We start from the raw sequence: 20,894 nt of genomic DNA on the forward strand, positions 1-20,894 counted from the left end.
TGTGGTGTCAGCATCACATCACAGGCTGTGGGAAGAGTGAATGGGAGATGGGGAAAGGTGCTACTGGAAGCTACTGATTCAGGGACCACGAAGGCCCTCAGTCTTGGCTTCTAGGCTTCTGTGGGCCTCAACCTCTGAGCGGGGTCCCTGGATATCCTGTTTCCCCAATCAGCAGTGCCCCAGCCTGGCCGAGCTGGCCTGGCCACCAGGAGGACCTGCCACACCAGGAGGACCTGCCACACCAGGAGGGACTGCCACGGTCGTGGTGTAGACCTCAGAGGACAGCTGTCGTGGAGCAGCCCTGAGCAGTCCTGAAGGCTCCTCAGGAGCAGGCAGTGTGTCTGAGGCCCACTACCCTCAGGCCTTCATCTCCTCTGCAGACTGCAGACATGGGCCAGTGATCTCCGAGGCTTGCTGCACTCCAGGAGCCATGGCTCTGTGCCATTAGCTCCCTCCAGTCTCTGCCAGCCCAGCCCCAGAAGTACCACCAGAAATTCTTCCCTTTATCCCAGAGCACATAGAGGCCCAACTAGCCACTGAGTCCCAGAGACTAACCCCCAAACAACAGAGAGGCTTACAGAGAGACGCTCAGGAGGCTTCACACCCTCCTGCCACCCCCTCGCTGTGACCCTGACCCTAACCACCTGGGACAACTCCTGGCCTTCAAATCCTTTCCCTCCTCTCAGTTAAAAAGAGAAATCCACACTGTGGGGGTGGCAAGAGCAGGGAGCAGTTCAAACACGTGACGATTACTGGGGGCCATGCTCAAAGTGGCCTCAGATGGCCTCCTCAAAAGCAGGAGAGGGACTTTGATAGCCACAGGTGAAGACAGCTTTCTAATGCCATCTGAACAAGCCAATACTGCCCAGCTCAGACCTGTGGCCCGGCTGGGGCTCAGGTGGGGCCAGCCAGGGAGGAAGCCTGTGGGGGAGGAGTTGGGTTTCCTCTCTCCCATTGGTAGCAAAAGCCGAGACCAGAGTGTGTCGCCAGGGAGAGCTAGCCAGTTGGTGGGGGTCCCCCAAATATTCAGGTGATAGAGACCTCCTGGTGCCAACAAGGTCTGAGCCCTTTTCAGGGACTTGTAGGGTGGCACTCACCACTGTGTCACCCCAGGGTGCTGTCCACACTCACTCTTGTACATGGTGGGCTGGGGCTAGGAGCAAAGCATAGCCCTCTTTATCTGTGTCTAGGCCATGACCAGGCAGAACAGGGCCAGGTGCCCAGAGGGACACAGCTTACCCTGCACCTCAGGAAACCAGAGGTAGAGCTGGGGCCTGAATCCAAAGTCAGGAAGAGGCAGCGTGAGAGGGCACTTTCCAGGAGGGTGGACCCTGCACCCGAGGCCTGGATCTGCCACTTACTGGTTCTGTGACTTTTCTCCAGTTTCCTCAGCTTGAAACTAGACCCCACTTCTTGGTAGCATTGCTAAGATTAAATGAAAAAGAATAGTTCCTGGCACACAGTCAGCACAGAGAGACAGGAAAACCTCACTTTCAACCGAATTCCAGCGGCTCTCTATCCTAGGATTCTGCACCTGCAGATTCAACCAATCTTGGGTCAAAAATGCTATGAAAAAAAATATCTGCACTGAAGATGTACAGACTATTTTCTTGTCATTATTCCCTAAACAATACATCACGACAACTCTTTAAGCAACATGTATAATGTATTAGGCATTATAAGTCATGTGGGGAGGATTCAGAGTATATAGGAGAATGTGTGTGTTATATGGGAAAAGGACATCATTTTACATAAGGGACTTGAGTGTGGATTTTAGTGTAGGAGAGGGGTGCTGGAACCAGTCCCCCAGGGACACTGAGGGATGGCTGCATACCCTACCCACAGCTTGTCAGGGCACCCAAATCCTTTCCCTGGACACCCCTCAGGTCAAACAGCTCTAAATCCTACCACTATGTACCTTTCTCCCCCTGGGTGAAATTCACCTTGGGAATCATCACAGCGCTGTCAGGTTTATTTGGGATTGGTTGAAGAGCACTGAGTTGATCAGTTTCTCAATTACCTCACAATTTCTGCAAGTCCCAGATTTCTGAGCAATCATTGCTGAGGGGAAGCCAACATTTCTTCTAAAGTTGGAACTGTCTTTGCCTGGCCCAGCCTGTGTATTGCCCTTATTCAGGCTACCTGGTCTATGAGCTGCCCGTCAGCACCGAGAGGAAGGACTTCCGGGTCAGGAGCAGCTTGCCCTTGACCTTTCCTAAGCCTTTCCATTCTCTCCTAGCTCAGGTTCAGGCCCATCTCCCAGGGCTGCGAGCTTCTCACAGGTAGGGTCCACGCAGGCTTGCTGGAAGGACGCCAGCCTGCCCAGCTGTGAGGGCTGTGGATGGCCAGTCACCAGCCCTGACTTGTTGACAGAGCAGGAGGGCGAGCACCCAGGAAGAGCCCGCCTGGCACAGCCCCTTACTTGTATGCCTTGGTGTTGTAGATCTTCTCTCTGGGGAAGCCCAACATGCCACACACCACGTGGGAATTCTTGGCCGTCCAGTGCTTGTCACAGATCGGTCTCCAGGTCTTGCCCTCCTTCACCTCCACGTAGCCCTCTGTCACGGGCATGCGATGGCGGAAGGCTGAGAAGATGGAGCGGATCCGGATGTTCTCCACCTGGATGTTCAGGTTCTGGAGAGAGGGAAGCAGAGAGGTGACCACCCTGGCCAACCCCAGAAGGGATGCCAGGCAGCAAGAACTCCCTCAGCAATAACAGAGGGCTACGATGCCCCCGATGACCACCCAGCCCAAAACACAGTGCTATGGGTGGGGGAGTGTGACTGCAGGGATCGGGGGGAGCAAGCGTGACCTGGAGCAATCAGAGAAGAATTGAGGGACCCAGGAGTTCCCAACAGCCTACCAAAGTGCCCAGAGGGCCGTGGGCAGTAGCTTCCCCCTGCATAGGTCTGAGAAATCAGAGCATGAGAAAGTGATCTTTGAATTTTCATGTAAAATAATCTGGGTTTTACATTTTACTCCAAAATGTGTGTGCATGTGCCTGTGAGTGTGTGTGTGCATGTGTGCGTGCCTCCCCCAACAACCTCGGTGAACTGAAGTTCCAGGAAGATGAGCCCCAGGTCTCCTAAAGCAGGTGGCACTACCTCATATCCTGCATTCCTCTCCCCAGAGGCTGGAGAAGGGGCAGGGCTCCCAGAGAAATGAGGTGGGTGCCCAGTGTGTGCAAGGGGCCGGGAAGGTAGATAAATAGGGTTGGGGGACAGTTACTTGGTTGAGGCAAGGTGAGATTCTGAATGCTCCAGGTGCTTGGAAAGTCCCCTCCTCATCTTTCTGGGCAGTGGCAGGTAGAGACCGGGGTCAGGGTTGGGAGGATTCATTGGCAGGGCCCTCGAGGAAGCCAAAGAGGCTGGAGGGGAGGATGGAAGGAAGCGCTCTTCTCCCTGTCACGTGGGTTCTCCTCCTCACTGACACTGAGCTTGAATGCCCCTTGCCATGCCTACCGCCCAGAAGGAGGGGGCCTCCAGAGGCCACGCCCAATGAGAGGAACAGTAGGAGGGGGTTCCTTGGAGTCACACTGATACTCTTTAGGCTTCTTTGGGGCATCCTGCATCAGTCCCCAAATCCTAAGGAAGCTCCATTCTGAATCTCTGACCTTCAGCCCCCCTATTTCTGCCCCTGCTCCTGCTCTAGGGGGGCACGGCCAGCTCTTGCAACAGTCTCTAATTGAGTCCCTGTCCCCACCCATCTGTCAGCCACCAGATAGCTCTTTCCAGACACTGATCTAACTTGTTCTTTGACTGACTCCTCTTTATTTATACAATGCACAAATGACTTAGAGAGATGCTCATGGCACTTCATGACTGATTCCACCTATGCCTCCAGCCCTCTCAATGTCCCCAGCTCCAAATCAATCCCTAGACACCACAAAATGCAGTATATAATTGAATCAGCTATCAAGAGTGCTTTCCATTGCTGTGTGATCTCTTGTTCAACCCTCAGCTGCAGAACAAGGTGGTTTACAGTTCTCATCATTCCCATTTTCAGGCAAGGGAACCAAATGATTGATTCCAGTTTCCTCCCCTGGACCACCCTGAGGTGCCGTGCAAGACACACCCTAAGCTGGGCCAGGGAGGGAGAGGTGGAGCTGGTGAGGGTGAGACTGGAAGGCTGGAACCCAGTGACCTGAGCACCCGAGCCTGTCCAGCCAGGATGCAAATGAACCACAAGGTTGAACAGAAGCATTATTTGGGTGCCCAGGGACTCAAATCCTCCCGCCAGCTTCAGGGTCCAAAGCCAGTTACTGCTCCACAAATCCTGCAAGGTGGTGGAAAGTATGTGGCCCAGAGTGATGGCATTTGGCCCCAATTTCCTTCCACGCAGAGCGGAAGGAAAGCTGCCAGCGGCAGCATTATGTTTCCCAGCCTGGATCCTGGATCCTTTACAGCCCTCATTCAGGCCCTAGGACCCGTGCCACCGAGACACGTGGACAGGGATGAGCCAAGAGGGGGCCTGAGGTCTAACCCCAGTCCGTGGGCCAGCCCCTCCTGCCTCTCCCCACCTGGGGAGGCTGGCTGGCATTCCAGTGTGGAATGCGTCATGCCCAGAAGGAAAGTTCCAGGCTGACCTCATTCCATTCACAGATCCCTTCCTTGGCTGTGGGGCAGCAGCGTAGGCTGGCTGACAGGAGACGTGACCCTCAGCACTGCTACTATAGGAGGAGGAAGACCCATGCTGGCCACAGGCCCGAGGCCAGCAGACACCGTCCCACCTGCCAAAGTAAGCTGGCCCTCTCCTGTTTCAGTGCAGGGTCCCCCCAGTCGACTGTGGGCTCCAGGACGTGGGCAGTGAGGCCCAGCTGCCACCGTCCTCATTCTTCCTCCAAAAAGAGGATGTATGTGCACGCGCCTGCGCGTGCATGTCCCTGTGTCTACGTGTCATGTGTGTCAGAATCTGCATGTGTGTCTCTGGGAGCTAGTATCTGCATTTGTGTCCATGTGCATGATGACATGCATGTGACCAGTTGTGGGTATGTGCCTGTGTCACCCTCTATGTGTGGAGTGTGAGTCTGTGGACAGATGGAAAGGGACCTGTCCCTCCACTGCCTCAGGAAAGCAGTCAGGATAGGAGCTGCACTCCCTCTTCTGAAACGGCGCGTCTTTCCCTCACTCCCTGGAACCAAATCTTTCCCCTTCTGTAAGGCTTGAATCACTTTCAATCACTCATACACTCAACAAAATATAGACTCTGTGGACCTTGCCAGGCTTCTTCCCTACATCCCACAGTGCCCTGCCTCTTCTTTGAAGAGTGATCCAGAGAGCCATCACTAATCAAATAGCAATCAATTGTACACGAGGCTCTGTGCATAGACCTTTGCATCTATTGATCGGAGCTCTTGATTCAGGGTATACCAACCTACAAGTGAAGACATGAAAAGACTTGGTGAGGTTTTGCAACTTGCCCAAGTTCACAAGCCAATATGCAGTAAAGCAGGATAAAAACCGAGTCCTGACTCCAAGCCTGTGTTCCAGGCCATATTGACCACCACACTCCAAGCAGCCCTCACTCTCATGCCCAAGGCTTGTCCATTACCTGGTATTTCAGAGGACACGCAGGGCTCAGACTTCTGGGTGGTCCCCTCAGGGCCTGCCTGGTGCTGTGCACACTTGAAGCCCAGGACTGCACCTGTGTGTCAGGTTGGACTATGTATGGAGGGGAGAATTCAGCCCCAGATGCTCTCATACTCAGGCCAGTGGGAGCAGCGGGGCAGCCCTCAGTAGATTGCACTGGGCACTTGTGCGAGTGAACCAGCTCCTCCAGGCTCCCGGGAGAGCTTGGGTTGGACACCACATGCAGGCATGCACGGTCCCCTACTTCACTGCTGTGGAATCCCTTCTGAAACCACAAGTGCTAGATTTTCTTTTTCCCAGAAATTCAGCCCCAAAAGAGGAAGTTTGAAAATAGACACACATTTGTCTTTTTTTAACAAAGGGCTCTCTAAACTTGCCAATTTAACATTAAGCCCAATAGCCTAAAAGATCATCAAGCACCTGGCTCATTTAAAAATTCAAATGAGAAAGCTGGGTACAGTTCTATTCCCAGCTACTCAGGACGCTGAGGCAGGAAGTCGGTGACTTTGAGACCAGCCTGGGCAACTTAGCGAGACCCTGTTTCAAAAAACAAACAAGCAAACAAGCAAAAACACCACCAACGAAAAAAAAAAACCCCGAAAACCTGAATGCTGCCCCTTTGGCAAGAGATAATAGTGGCACAGGCCTCCAAAAGGGTTCCCTCCTAAGGACTTCCAAAAATTCTGGGACTTTTCCCATCCCTCCCCCTCCCCACTCATCACATTCTGTCACTCAGGGAGGCCCTGAGAGTTAGACAGAAGCACCTGCTTCCAGAAGGGAAACCCAAGGTGCAGTGAGGCCAGGGACTCGCTGAGCTTCAGCCAGTGGATTGGTGGAAAGAGGGGCTGAGGAGGGAGCCTGGGGGCTGGGACACCAGGCTCATGCCCGGATGCCATTTAACATCTGCAGCATCTGTCCGTGACTTCAAATTCCAAAATGGAACAGTCTGGGGCTGTCGCCAGTGAGAGCTGCATCTTGAAAGTTTAGCTGAAGATTGCATCAGGGAACCGGGGGGAGAAGCAAAGCGAAGGGGAAAATGAGCCTTAAGTACCTACTCAACGTTGGTCTAAAAGCTCAGCCCTGGACAAACGGCCTCCCAGGAGGGACGTTTGCAAGGCCTGATCTCCCTCCATGACCTGTCCCCTTTCCTCGGTCCTATAACACCCACTTTGATTTCATCACAGGCCTTCCCTCTGAGAAGTCACCCTGGGGGGGCGGTGCCCGGGTAGGGAGATGTAGCATTATGCAACCAACATCTAACTAGAACCTACCACAAGCTATTTCCCCACGCCCTCTGTTCACATAGCACACTGTCATCCTCTAAAGCTGACACGTTCCTGCATCTTGCTTTTATAGCCTGTGGCTGTCTTTATTTGCCTATTTTTTAAAATGGCCTGCCAGACTCAGACCCATCTTCCCCGCTGCCAGCCTGCCAGCTTCCTCAGCACCTTCAACCAAACACACCCAAGATGCCCTCAGTCCTTCTTCCTCTCAGGGAGCCGAGTGAAGCTGCTGCCCAGCCAGCTTGGCAGACCACAAGCCTCAACTCCTTTCCCACCCTCACTTCCTCACTCGTAGTTGGCGTCGGCAATGCCTTTCTGTCTCCACCAAGTTTTCTGCCCCGCTTCTATTGCACAGGCAGGTGGGCAGGGAGAACTGTGGACGGACCAGAAAGGCATCCTAATCCCATCATCTCCCGTCAGCCCCGTGCTGTCTGCTGGGCTCTGGTTTAAGCTCCCATCCACCCACAGATTCATCCACTCTGACCATGGTGTACCCACACGTCTTGCTTAGACCTGTCTGGGGCTTCCCAACATCATTGGCTCAAGCCATCCTCTGCGATTCCCTTCTCTCTATCTATCAGAATCCTACCAACCCTCTGGATTAACTCTCAAGTTAATCATTCATAAATATCTGTTGAGGGCTGCTACATCCCAGGGGTTGTATGAGACTTTGGGACACACAGGATTTATGGTGAGTTCCTTGCTGCCATGAGGTGCCTAGGCCAGAGGGGAAGAGACAGCACCACCTTCTCCATGACTACCAGTACTAATATTTATCTTTCCTGGTGTCTTTGCCACCCACTTGTACTGTTAATCTCTCAAAGGGCAAAACTGCACCTCGATCATTATTTGTATTACCCACAGCTCTTAGTACCAGCCACACAGTGGGTCCTCCAACATTTTTAAATACGCCAATGATATACATTTTAAAATCTAACAATAGGAGTTTAGCTTAATTAGAAATGTCGGGCACCCAAGCCAGAAACTTTAATAAAGACTTCCTTTATTCTTAGTTGCATGCAAAATAAACAGCCAGGTACTTTTTGTGTCTCTTCCTAATATAAGCACTGCTTACAGGACTTATGGATAGACATGGGGACGTGGCATTTTGTCCAGGCATTTCTCTTGTCACCAGAACTATTCAACATGTCACCTCCACTTCCCCTAAGACCTGACACCAATAAATGGTTAATGAGCTGAATGAGATGCTATCTGATCCTCAGCATAGGTCCAGATGTGCAAAGAGCAAAAAGCAGACTGTCTATAAACAGTGCGAGGAAACTGTGTTAGAAACGTCTCCTACACTGTAATTATCCCCTTTGGATGATCAAATCAGGAATCCATAGTTTAAGAAGCTGCGGGTAACATTCTCTAGCCAGAGACTGACTTCTGACCCAGTCAGACAGAATAAAGGGAGATAGGAAAGGCATTTCAGGGACTCCTGTTGCTAGGCTCTACAGGATGGAGAGCAGTGTGGGGCAGTGGTGTGGTAGGGGACGAGGAGAGCTGAGGTCATACTGACGCCACCGGAGGAAAAAGCCAGCAGTCCGTCTGGGCTTCCTCCTATAAATCAAAAGCTGTGCAAACGCTGCTGGGAAATGGAATGTTCTCAGTTACATTTTCCAACCTGGAAGCACTTGGGCAGGTAACAGAGGCTGCTTCTTTGGAGAATAGGCAAGGCCTGCCATCAGCAGGAAGCTAAAGCCACCTGTTCCAGCTACCAGCCCCTCTGGCCCAGCAGTTCCTCGGTCCCTGGTGGAGTTCTGAGGCTAAAGACCAGGTGAGCCCTGGGCCAGGCCAGATCATCCCCCATGCACCCTGGTTCCTCATAGCAATCATCACCATGGTAACCAAGCAATGGGTCCTGAAACCATCTTTCTCCATTGCTGGATAGCAAGCTGGAGGAGGCAACCCCTTTATCCTCCTGCCCAGTATAGGTGTTCAATGAAAACACATGAAGTGAATGAACAGATCCTGTAGCTACAGACAGTCTCATGGGGAGGAGGTAGGAGATTCCTCAACATTGGCCACCCAGCATGGCTGAGGTGCCTCAGATGAAGCACTCAAGCCTCTTGCAGAGCCAAGCTGGACACTACCAGCCCTGTCCTACTTGTGGCACCAGACCACCCTACAGAACGGGGCTGCCCACCAGATCAGGGACAGGCTTTCTTCCACCCTGCTCAGCCCCACTTCCATAGAACAACCTTCCCCCTTTTCTCTCTCTCATCAATCTTCTCTTCTCCAGACGGCCACACAATGTACTGTCCCATCCATATAACTTTGAGTGTAAAACTGCTCATTCATTTCTGTCACCTAAAACAAATGGTAATGCTCCTGGTTCATTTATGTCATTTTTAAATAAGTATGACTTTACCTACTTGTTTGTTTCATCTCACCAATGGTTAGAATGATGTTTAAACTTTGCACAAGGTCCCATGGGCTCCACCTTGGCCAAAAACCAATTTTCCAGATCCACGAGGGTGTGCACAGTTTCAAATATTTTATTCTGTTATCTGCATAAACACTCTTGCTTTTTCAGACACTGTGACCTATTTTTGGTTGGGAAAATAGGTCACCTTAGAGCTCCTTCTCTTGTGTCCCTTGTGATGCCTGGCAAGCCCTAGCCACAGGGAGGCTCTCAGAAAATAATAGAATCCTGGAATATGAGTGCCGGGCAGGATCCTATACTTCCTCTTGCCTAAGCACCCTGGGAGGTGGGAGAGATGACAGCCAGGACAGCTTCATCTGACAGCCCAGGTGGCCTAGGATGCAGGGCTGCAGGTCTCTTCCTCTGCTCTTCACTCTCTGCCAAAGACTCCAGCACAAATCACTCATTGCTACCATTTCTCCTACCACAGGGAAGCCGTCCAGTTATGTTTCAGTAATCTGGGGGAAGGGGTCACCCCTCTCTAAACTGCACACGGGTGAAAATAGGCCCCTTTCTTTCCTAATGCAACCTGCCAGGAAGAGGACAATGAAGCTCCCGGCTGGGGAAGCGCTCATTCTTCTGGAACTCTCTCTAGAGACTCTTCCTTTGGGGCCTCCACGCCCTGGATCCCCAAGATGCAGACAGATAAGCCTGTTGCTTGGGAGGGTGATGTTGGAACATTTGGCAGCTGACTGTGACTAATAAAAACCAGGTCTCCTGGAATTTAAAAAATTCACAGCAACCCTAGTCCCTGTGGTTAAGAGGAAAAGAAAGGGCTTTTTCAGGTCTCCCAAGTCCTTCCAGAAGAATGCAAGAGAGCAGAGGGTAGGGGTGCCAGATTCTCCCCTCTAGTGGAAATGAATGACCTCCCGGCTCTGTCCTCTTCATCTCTCTGTGGGCCTCTCAGACCTTCCTAGGTTGCCTCCTGTCATGGGGAGAAACTGAGGCTCAGAGTCAGTTGGGGATAGGCAACATGTCAATCTCACAGCCCAGGTAACCTATTTGCTTTTTTTGCAAAAGAAACTTTTAAAAATGGGCAGGGAAGAGGGAGGGTAAGGAGGGGAAAGACGCACTCCTGTTTCCTGGTGTAACAACCCATGGCCCGGCCAGGAGCCTTCTGGAACACATGACCTAGCAATGTGCAAACCAGCCAGGGAACAGGGGTTTGCTCAGAAGGGTGTCTGGAGTTGTCATCTCTCCTTATCTAATGCTTTTTCCAACTTGTCTACCCCCACAGACAGGAAACAAAGCCTCATGGTTTAAGAGCCTTTGAAACCCTGGGAGGTTTGGTTGGGGCTGTTTTCTGGGTTTAAAAACAATCTATTTTCCTGGAATCCACATATTGCATGTTTTATTATTTGCTCCTGCCTACCTCCTTTTTTGCTATTGACCCAAGCCTCATTTTCTTCTATCAGCCAAACTTCTCTTTTGCAGTGCAGTGTCCAGAGACCCACGGGGTCAGCCGCTCTGGACACACAGCTGCAAGACTCAGTCTATGAGACTGGAACTCAAGTCTCCAACTCCAGGGTCTAAAAGTGAGAATCCACAGCCAGACGGTACAGTCTGTGTTGGGAGAGGGGAGAACTGAGATCCCGTCCTGCTAATTTCCTGGATGAAAAAGTCACATGACCACCCATGAGAAGCAGATGCCCTTTCTCTTGCCTCTGGAGAGGCATTTACCAAGTGTCAAGGAGCCCCTGAGTGAGCCCTGAGCAGACGCCAGGGTTCAGGGAAGCACAGTTAGCTCATCAAGTGAAATTCCATCAGCCAGGCTCCCGAGCTTCATGACTCATACCTCTGGCATCCCTGAGTGGGATGAACTTAGTTCTTGAATCAGTAGTAGGGACACCAATGTACTGCAGCACTTTATAGTCTTGCAAAGCACTTTTATAGAAATGCTCTGATTCTTCCCCCTGCAGAGCATTTAAAACTGCCTTGCAAATGACGAGTGCATGCTGTGTCATTCTGAGAAACTAATGCCACTGTGGCTTACTGACCATGGTATTTGCCAGTGTTCTGAAAACTGGCTAATAAGGTCCAACTTGTGAACTCTCCCTTGGTGAGGGCATTCATCTGAGGAAGGGGAAAGTTTCCGCCATCTATAGGAGAATTTACAAAGGAGCCCCCAGGATGCTCCGAGCCCAAAGAAATCCAGGAACACGATTAATTAGCCAATTAGGTGAAACTTCATCAGCCAGGCTCCAGACTTCGTGACCCATGCCTCTAGCATCCCTGAGGGGAATGACCTTGGTCTAGGGTGGTGCAGTTTTCTGCTTGGGTAACTCTAATGCACTGTGGAGAAAGTGCAAGCCTGTAAGGGTCATCTGTAATTTTGTGATCTGTCCCCAATCTCTAGACATCACTGAGGGAGTATAACACAGAGCCTGAGTCACATCTCTGAAGAGTAGGGGTGGGAAGAGAAAAGGGTGTCCTCACCTCCATCAACCCAGGGGTTTACAACTGGGTCACAGACGCAGACAGAACACTAACTGACACTTCATTTTGGACTGCACTTCGCTCCTAGCCACTTTTGAATTCATAGGTCCCAACCTATCAAGGAAGGGCTTATATATACACACACCCTTGGATGTGGAAGAGTGAGGCTGAGAAGATGCATTTGATTTCAAGGTCAAGGTTGTGAGGGTCCAGGGAAGAGGCAGGAGAGGGCCCCAGCATACAACACATGCGCTAGTTGGCCTTGTGTGTGTGTGTGTGTGTGTGTGTGTGTGTCTGGGGGCGGGGAAGAGGTGGTGCCAATCTACACAAGGGTTTACAGTGCCAAGAGCTAGCTAGTGGGCACCTCCAAGGAGGGATAGGTGGGTACATTTTCAGTCTCAGGGAAAGAAGGGATCTTGGGGTGCAGCAATCACCAATCCCACTCCTTCTCCACGTAGGAATCTGACTGTAATGCCCTGGCAGGAGGTCGTCTAGTTCCTGCTTGTGCTCCTCCAGGGACATGAAGCTCACCCCTTCTGGGGAGCCATCCACTGTGGGCTCCCCACAGCTGAAACCTGCTCCAACACCCGGCCCTCTGTCTTAGCTGTGGGAGATGGATAGTATTATAGAATTTCTCTCCATGGTAGTATCTCAGATGTTTGAAGAGAACTAACACGCCTCGTCCATCTCTCTCTTCTTGACTGAAAAATTGTCGGTCTCTAGACGATGTGGTTTCCAGGCTTGTTTCTGTACTGCTGGTGTGACCTGGTCAAGAGATGGACTAGAGCTGAACTGGCGAGGTCCCTGAAACCACCCCCGTCTCTGTGGAGCACTTTGCACTCACTTTTCAAGTTGGCCCCTGCTGTGTGTTTAGTCAATCAACACCACAGAGACTGGGTTTTTGATTTTTTGTTTGTTTGTTTTTTAATAATCATGTTCTTTAGTCACTTTCCCTATTGCCTGTACTCTTGGGGCTGATTCCTTTTCTCCATGAACCATGACACAGGACCTTGAAGGTAACTTATGGAAAATGTAACATCTCTCCTTAATAGGTTACATTTTGAGTCTATTATTGTTACATTTGGAGACTGTTATTTCAACCTACAGTGGTTTTCCTGAATCTTTATTCCACAATTTTAAACTCCAGCAGTCCCTCCTAGTTCTCTGTTTCTTAAATATTTTATCAGCCCAAATCTTAATAACTCCTGAAGCTTGATGGGTCAGCAGAAGCAGAGCCCTAAGGCCCACCATTAGAGACCATCCCCTGTGCTCAATCTAAATTAGTCACTAGTTCTCCCTGGGTATCATTAGTCAGTACCCAATGACTCCACCTAACTGCATGGCCACCAAAGCTATGTCTCATCCTCTCATCCACAAGAATTTAATAGATGTCATTTTCTTAGCCAAAAGGAATGATTCCGTGACTTCAGCGGCTGACACAAGCCATTCCATCAGGTATTTTGGAGAAACTTCTCTGCATCACTCAAGTGTCCCCTGTAGGTGGTCTGGGTGGTTCCCTCTCTGTCAGGGCTGACTGTAAGCATGAGCTTAAGCCACAATGCCTGAGATGCCAGAATCTTCTGGCAACTCACAAAGGCTTTCCTTAGGCAACCTCAATATAGGTTCCCACATGACCTACTTTTAGTGGACACCAAAGAAAAAAATCCTGGGGGACAGTCAGTCAGCTGAAAATTCCTATGTTCAGGGTCTGTGGCTGGGAAAGGAAGCTCCACCCTGGCTCGTGGTCACTAGATTGGTCTGTGTGACAGCGAGAGAGTGGCCTTCTAGGAAAATGCAGGATGATGGCTGTGAATGTCCTCTGACCCTTCAAACCAGATGTCTGCCCTGACAGACCCTCTGGATTACTGTAAATGCATTTGGCCCTGAGATTTTTGCCTGGACAATCTTTCTCTTTCCCCAGGGCCCACATCCTGCCCTCACACATTCTAAGAGCCATGTCTTCTTTTAACTGGTGTCCCAGAGCATGATATGTGCAGCAGACATCCACCAAGTGTGCAGAACAGAGATGGGTACTGAGCTTCCCTACGAGGGAAGAATAAGAAAGTTCCCTCCAGCAATATGTTTTTCAGATCATCTATGCCTTTTCCATCCCATTAGATTTCTGCTTTTGATATGACCCTCTTAACCCCCGCCCCAAATGCTTAGTATTGGAACTGGCACATAGTAGGCATTCAATAAATATTTATCCAATGAAGTGTCACTCACAGAGTCCTTTCTCCAGGATCATTTTTTTTTCTAGTGGAAGATGAATGTTCCCATTTCCTCAACCCAAGACCCACTGATGTTCTGGCCAATCTTCCTCTTATCCACACCATCCATTCTTTTCTTATGCCAAGAAGCCTGGCGCTTCACTGGACGCTCCCAGTGAGTTATCCTGGCGTTCTGCGTGGAACGGAGGTCTGTTAAAGATGTTATATGAGGGTCACTGTCCTATCAGGCAGGGAAATGCTATGAAGGGGTGATTTGCTCCTAGGTCTTTCTCATCACTGGTTTAGATCCTCCACCTATAGGAATATCTGCCTTGAATTTCTGGGGAGAAGAAAATTTGGGAGTTGGAGATACCATTCCCATGAGGTACCTAGAATTACACTAAGATAGAGCTCCTGCCCTCAAGGGCTTCTCAGAGGGATGAGATACATACCAATGGGTACTAACTATTCTGCCCGAGGTCATAAAGCGTAGAAAATTCTGAGAGACTGGGCTGCACAAGCCCACCTCCCAAATCAACTCTATGGTAAAGCAAAGTTGCCATTGGTAAAGTTCAGTTACCAAGCGAAGTGTGTCTCTGCAACACACCCTCTGGTTATCTCCAATGGAAGAGCACACTTCCAAGCATCCACTGGAGGCCGTCCAGCCCTTCCAGCTGAGGACTGGATGGGAATCCTTTCCATGCTCAGGGCAGGCTGGACCTGTCCCCAGCGTACTTGGCCTGCCCTGGGAACACAGAGAGAGAAGGAGGGCAGCGCGAGTCACGAGAGGAAAACACATGGACCATAGTCTGGGGGGGCCCTTCCTCTGGGGCCCAAATATGGCCATTTCAAGTCACCTTTCATCAGCAGTACTGCTGGGGTGCACTGGAGGCCAAGGCACAGTGAGGCTCCTTGACCCGGGTTCATGGTAGATCCCACAGTCCCTTGGGGGTGAGAGTTAACATGGTCCACGGGGACGGGAGTCTCACAGCCACCTTTTCCTGTCCTACCTTACACATACGAGGAGAGCAAGAGGCATCTGTTTAGCTGTTCGGGTGAAGTTTGTGGAAAATAAAAAAATAGCTCAATCTGAAACTGCACCATAAATGTCAAAGGGTCACAAGTCCTGTTGGCCTCTTCTAAGTGCTGACTGGGGCTGGCAACATTAGAGTCATCAGAGGAAGCTTAGAAAAATAAGTTGGTCTTATAACAGGAAGTTCTATTGCAGGAGGTCAGGGGCGAGGCCCCAAGTCTGCATTTGTAATCTGATCCTCAGCTAGATTTGGGACCAACTATCCAGTGGTTTCCAGCCTCCAAGATGGCCCCCAATGATCTCCGTCTTCTGTATTCATGTCCTTATATCATCTTCTCCCACACAGTACCAGGGTTGGTCTGTGCGATCAAGAGAATGCAGCAGAAATGATGGACATCACTTCTGAGATGAGGTTTTAAGAGACTTTGGCTCCTACCTGGTGCTGCCCTCTCACCGTCACTCACTGTGGGGACAGACAGTCACCATGTCTTGAAGACACTTAATCAACCTACGGAGAGGCCAAGCCAAGGGAAACAGAGGGCTCCCGCCCACGGCCAGAAAGAGACCAAAGCCTGCCTACAAACACAGGAATTAGCATGGGGTGGGGTGGAATCTCCAGCCCCAGCCCAGCCCTATTTGCAGCTTCAGGAAACTGAGAAGAATCAAGCAGCTAAGCCACTGTGCCATCCCGACTCTCAGAAACCATGCGAGATAAAAAATATGGTTGCTAGGCTGAAAAATCCAGGGAAATGTGTTACCCATCAAATAATAATAAATACATGGTCCCAGTCCAAAGGGCAAGCTCAGGAGGTGTGTCTTGCTCGCCTTTTTAGCTTCAGGTCTCATGCATGTTTGATGCATCTTCTCTCCAATATCATCCCAGGCCACACTCTGTTCTCCTGACTTTGCCCCAGTTGTTCTCTGTGCCAGAAATTCCCTTTCCCCATGAATGCCATCCCCAAAGTGTCCTCACACACAGATCCAACTGGGGCAGGTCTCCCTTGTTTATGCTCACACACACACTTCTTAAAATCATCAGGAAAGAAGTGAGTTACACGGGAGAAGGAAAATGTCCAGGTGACGAAGTTATCAAGAAGCCAGGAATTTCAGTTACAGGAAGATTGCAAGTTCCAAGGTAGTCTCAGCAACTTACCCCCGTCTCAAAATAAAAATTAAAAAGGAAGTCTTCAAGAGCATGTGACTTGCCTCTATCTGGTTGAACAACAAATTGTCAAATTTGAACCCAGGAATCCTTTTATCACTGCACACCACGCCAACGTCTTCTGTGTGCTTGCAGTCGGTGACACCCCAGCCATTGGAGGAGCAGGCTGCCAGGGTCGCCTCTTTGCCAGTGCAGTGGACATTGTCCAACCAGATGAGCCCTGAAGGAAGCAGAGGAGAGAAATCAAGCACCATATCAATGCAGATCGGGTGTCTGGGGGGATGGGTACTGATTTTTGGCAGCTGTGTGTGGCCATCATTTGGTTTCATGTGAAGATATTGCATCTGGTCCTAGAGCATCAGGATTCCCTTGCCGGAATAGGCAGCTGATGTGATTTGGGGAAGTGGGAGGCTGGAAACAGTTAAGACAGAATCAGATTGAAGCTCAGTAGTCATGTGGTGTAGCTGAAAAAGCATGGGCATCAGCGACTGAGCTGGGTTTGAGTTCTAGCTCAGGCACTTTCAGCTGAATGATCCTGGTTAAAGCTAAAGTGGGGTGACAGTGGCACTTGAGCGGTAGGGGTGTGTGTTGATTAGATAGTACATAGCACATGCCCGGTTTACTGCCACCTCTTAGTTACCAAAAATGGTAATGACAAGGAAGAGAAGGATTTCAGTGTTCCTGACGATCGCACAGGCCAGCTTCACCTGCCATGTGTGGTAGAGGCTGACCTCTGACCCCATGGGGAAAAGCAAAGCTATTCTGCAATTGAAGATTTGCAGATTTGGGGGCAATTTCCCATGGATGACCTCCTAGATCTTTCCATACCTTGGGGAAGAGGACAGGGTGGCATGATTATTTCCACATGAAGGAAGCAGAGCCCTGGTTCAGAGAGGTAGCCCACATGTGCCAGGCTTCTGACCCCAGAGCCTGGGCCTCAATTCCCTGCTCAGTGCCCTTTTCATTTCTTGATGTTTATTAAGCCTGGTTGAGAGATGGGCCAGCTACACTAACCCAGAGAGCCAGCTCTTCACATTCCAGAAGGCCGTTGTGGAATTCTGCTCACCTCCTGCTCTTTTATGTCACCTGCTAAGTAGAGAATCCAGTGTGCAAAGAACTAGAGTTTAACCACGGTGAGATACCACCTTACACCATCAGGATGGCTACTATCAAAACAACACAGAAAATAATGAGTGTTGGTGTGGCTATGCACCTGCTATGGAAAGCAGCAAGTTGGATCCCAGCGGCTCGGGAGACTGGGGCAGCCTCAGTAATTTAGTGGGGCCCTAAGCAACTCAGTGAGACCTTGTCTCTAAATAAAAAATATTGAAAAAAGGGCTGGAGTTGTGGTTCAGTGGTTAAGCACCCCTGGGTTCAATCCCTGGTGCCCAAAAAAAGTAAAATAAAACTATCATACAGTCTGGCAATTCTGGGTATATATCCAAAAGAACTGAAAGCAGGGTGTCGTACAGGTATCTGCACACCCTTGGTCACAGCAGCATTATGCACAATGGCCAAGGGGTGGAAGCAAGTCTAGTATCTGTTGACAAATCATGGTACATAAATACAATGGAACAGACTTAAAGAGGAAAACATTCTGACACCTATCACAGCATGGACAAACCTTGGGGACATCAGGTGAAGTAGGTCAGTCAGTCATGAAAGGACAAATGCTAGATGATTCCACTTAGATGGAGCATCTAGAACAGTCAAACTCTCACGGAGACAGGAAACAGAATGGGGTCATCAGGGTCCAGGGGCAGGGGGAGTGGGCCATGCTTGTTTCATGGGCACAGAGCTTCAGTGCTGCAAGATGGAAATGTTCTGGAGATGTCTACACAGGAAAGGTGAACATGCTAAATGTACCTAAAAGTGAACTACTGCACTGTGCACTTCAAAATGGTGAAGGCATAAATTTTATGTTATGTGTGTTTTACCACCATTAAAAATAAAAATTAAAAGAAAATGCCAGGCATGGTGGTGCACACCTGTAATCCCAGTGGCTTGGGAGGTTGAGGCAGGAGGATCGCGAGTTCAGAGCCAGCGTCAGCAACAGCGAGGCACTAAGCAACTCAGTGAGCCCCTGTCTCTAAATAAAATACAAAATAGGGCTGGGGATGTGGCTAAGAGGTCGAGTGCCCCTGAGTTCAATCCCTGGTACCCCCTCTCTCCAAAAAAAAAATTTTTTTTAAAGGTGCTAGAGGGTTTTTAAATAGTGATTTTTATAAATGCCACTACCAAATAAAAGAAAAGAAAACCAAGAGTCTCGTTTTTCTCAAGGCTCCTTTTAGAAGCCCACTGAACATTAGAGTCCCACAAACCTGGGTTCTAGTCCCATCTACCATGGACTTGGGCACTAGTGACTTGGTCAGCTACTTAACCAAGCTTGGTTCCCATTTTTCAAATAAAACAATGCCCAATCAACAGGTAGCCATGGAGATCCAATAAAATAATGGGTTTGCCTGGGACATACTCAATCTTCCTTTCCTCCTCCCAGGAAGTCAGGAAAACAATACATTTTACTGCCTCCATGATCAAGGAAAAAAGAAGATTTAAAAACACCCCCATTATAGAGATCAGAAAATCAAGGAGGGAAGCTGAGGTTCTTTAAGGTCAGGGAGGCCACAAGGGCCAATCTTCTGACTTCCAGGCTTGGTTGGAACGCGTCTGCTCTGATGGATGGTTAGTCTGGTCTCAAAGGAGAGCGCCTCAGACACGTTGTGGGAACAAAGAGTTTATTGAAACCATCTGGGCTGAGGTTTTCCAACTGGTTTCTCAATCTGGCCTGGTTCCCAAGCCGTGGAACTCCACTGAAACAGATGCTCCCTAATCAATTGCTGTTTCTACAACAAGCTCGTGTTTGTCTTACTAAGTACTGGCAACGGAAAAGACCCTCCACCTTTCAAGTGGGGCCTCTCCCTTGGAATGTTCTGTAGCTGCGCTGCCCAAGAGCTGATGGTAAAAAGAAGTGGTGCCCTTATTCCATCTGCAGCGACGGAAACCATCCTCGCTAAGGGCTGGAGCAGATCAGCACACCTTTAAAGGAACCATGCAGAGTTGCAAAGCCTGGATGCTACGGAGTTAGCTTCACGTTTGAGATGGAGCCTAGGAAGTTAGCACCCAGGAGTGCTGAGGGAGCTAAGCCACCCAAGAGCTGCTCTCTTCTGCACCTTCAATGGACCCCCAGTGAGGCTGCTCACACTACCTAAGCTTGGCCAATTACTTTTTCTTAATACGTAAATCTGAACTTAGAACAAGACGACATCACCATGCTTGGTCTACTCTTTAGCCCAATTTCACAACAAATTTTTTTGTTTTATTTTGTGATTTCCCCCTATACACTTAGTGTCCATCTCCTAGATTGTTCTGATTCTGGTGCAGTCAGCCTCTGGGCCTGCCTTCAGGAACACAGGATGGATCTAGGCATAGACTGGCATCTAGCTTGCTGGGAAAGAGGTATTTGGGACACAAGATGAGGCTCACACTTTGGACACAAAAAAGCTATTCAATCAGAAGCAAAATTTCCTTTTACTCTTTCCACTCATTTACTCTATGAAATGCTTCTCCTGATGAGAGAAGGGATGTGAGAACAAATTAACAGGTCCTTTGGAGGAGAAAGATCATAAACGAACTTCCGTTTGAATGCCAGGCCCTGGGCTCTGCCGGGGTAATGGAAATTGTTCAAGTTAGAATCTGCAGGGTCATCAGTTTTGAGGTTCTGATCAGGAATAGGGGTACAGTTGGGTGGAGAACCTAAACCTTGGTTCATGAGGCTGGGAGCCACCCAGAGGGTGTTAAATGGGCCAGCTGCCTCTTCTAGAACTAAAAGGGCCGTGGTTTATCAGACATGCTGTGAGCGCTGAGACCTGCTGACAAGCCAGGCTGGGAAACTAGGAGGGGAGGGGGTCCCTTGTACCCCAGTCTCGTTATTTCTGCTTGAACTACACAGGAGACTGGGAACTCCTGGAAGAGTGGCCTCTTATAGGGTCACAAGCCTGATTTACAGGTCAAACTCTATTGGGGCACAGCCCAGGGCACTGGCCATACTCTGGTCATAATAGCACACACTGTTGTGTCAACTGTTTTCGTATTCTCCCAGATCAAAATGGATCAATCAGCTGATACTTAAGGTGCCCAGGGCTAAAAGCAAACCAAAACTCCACCCATGGCAATGAAATTCACATTCATATTTAAAAGGCCTCTCATAATGCAAACCAAGTACCACTTTAGATGAACAGCCTGCCTCTTAAAGCCCTGGACGCGGGACACTGTTCATTGACTCTAGCATGTATTTCTCTCTGTCCTCTTCTTGAACTACACCTGCCATAACCTTGATGGCTTCAGTGTCCACAGACTGCCCTTCTAGTATTCTTGGATTCTCGGTCACATACCTCCTCTGTCCAGCGGCCTTCCTCCACCCAGCTGCAGCGGCTCCTCCATGGTCATAGCTCACACCTTATTGTTACCAACCACTGTGCCCTCCTCCACCTCTTTTTCACACTTCACTCTTCATCTGTGCCCCTCCTGCTATCTGTTTATTCCTTTAATGCCACAGTGTCTGCAGGGACCCCTGATGTACAAATCGCAGCAGACTGCATGATCCTTTACTCCTTCAATACCAGGCATGAGCTCCCTGGACCAAGCTTTAATCCCTCCCTCGACTCTTCAACTCTTCATCCACATCATCCTTGGACAGCAAAATCCCACCCAGGAAAGCCCATCTTTCCAACTACCCCCATGTCTGCTTCTGCTGA

The 20,894-nt window shown here is 49.8% G+C and overlaps 1 protein-coding gene across 2 annotated transcripts in view; it reads right to left on the reverse strand.

The window, feature by feature from the left end:
- Loxl2 (lysyl oxidase like 2) overlaps positions 1-20,894 on the reverse strand; it is an 84,978-nt gene that overhangs the window by 35,672 nt on the left and 28,412 nt on the right. For both annotated transcript variants that reach the window (XM_046447688.2, XM_046447689.2), the window contains exons 3-4: positions 16,185-16,360; positions 2,423-2,634 (exon numbers count right to left, since the gene is read on the reverse strand). In XM_046447688.2, coding sequence (XP_046303644.1) covers positions 2,423-2,634; positions 16,185-16,360 — 388 coding nt within the window. The remainder of the gene's footprint in view (positions 1-2,422; positions 2,635-16,184; positions 16,361-20,894) is intronic.

Source organism: Marmota monax, unplaced genomic scaffold (genome assembly GCF_021218885.2).
Source record: "Marmota monax isolate L192 unplaced genomic scaffold, Marmota_monax_Labrador192_F-V1.1 WCK01_AAM20220418_F8-fsc00040, whole genome shotgun sequence".
Taxonomy (NCBI): domain Eukaryota; kingdom Metazoa; phylum Chordata; class Mammalia; order Rodentia; family Sciuridae; genus Marmota; species Marmota monax.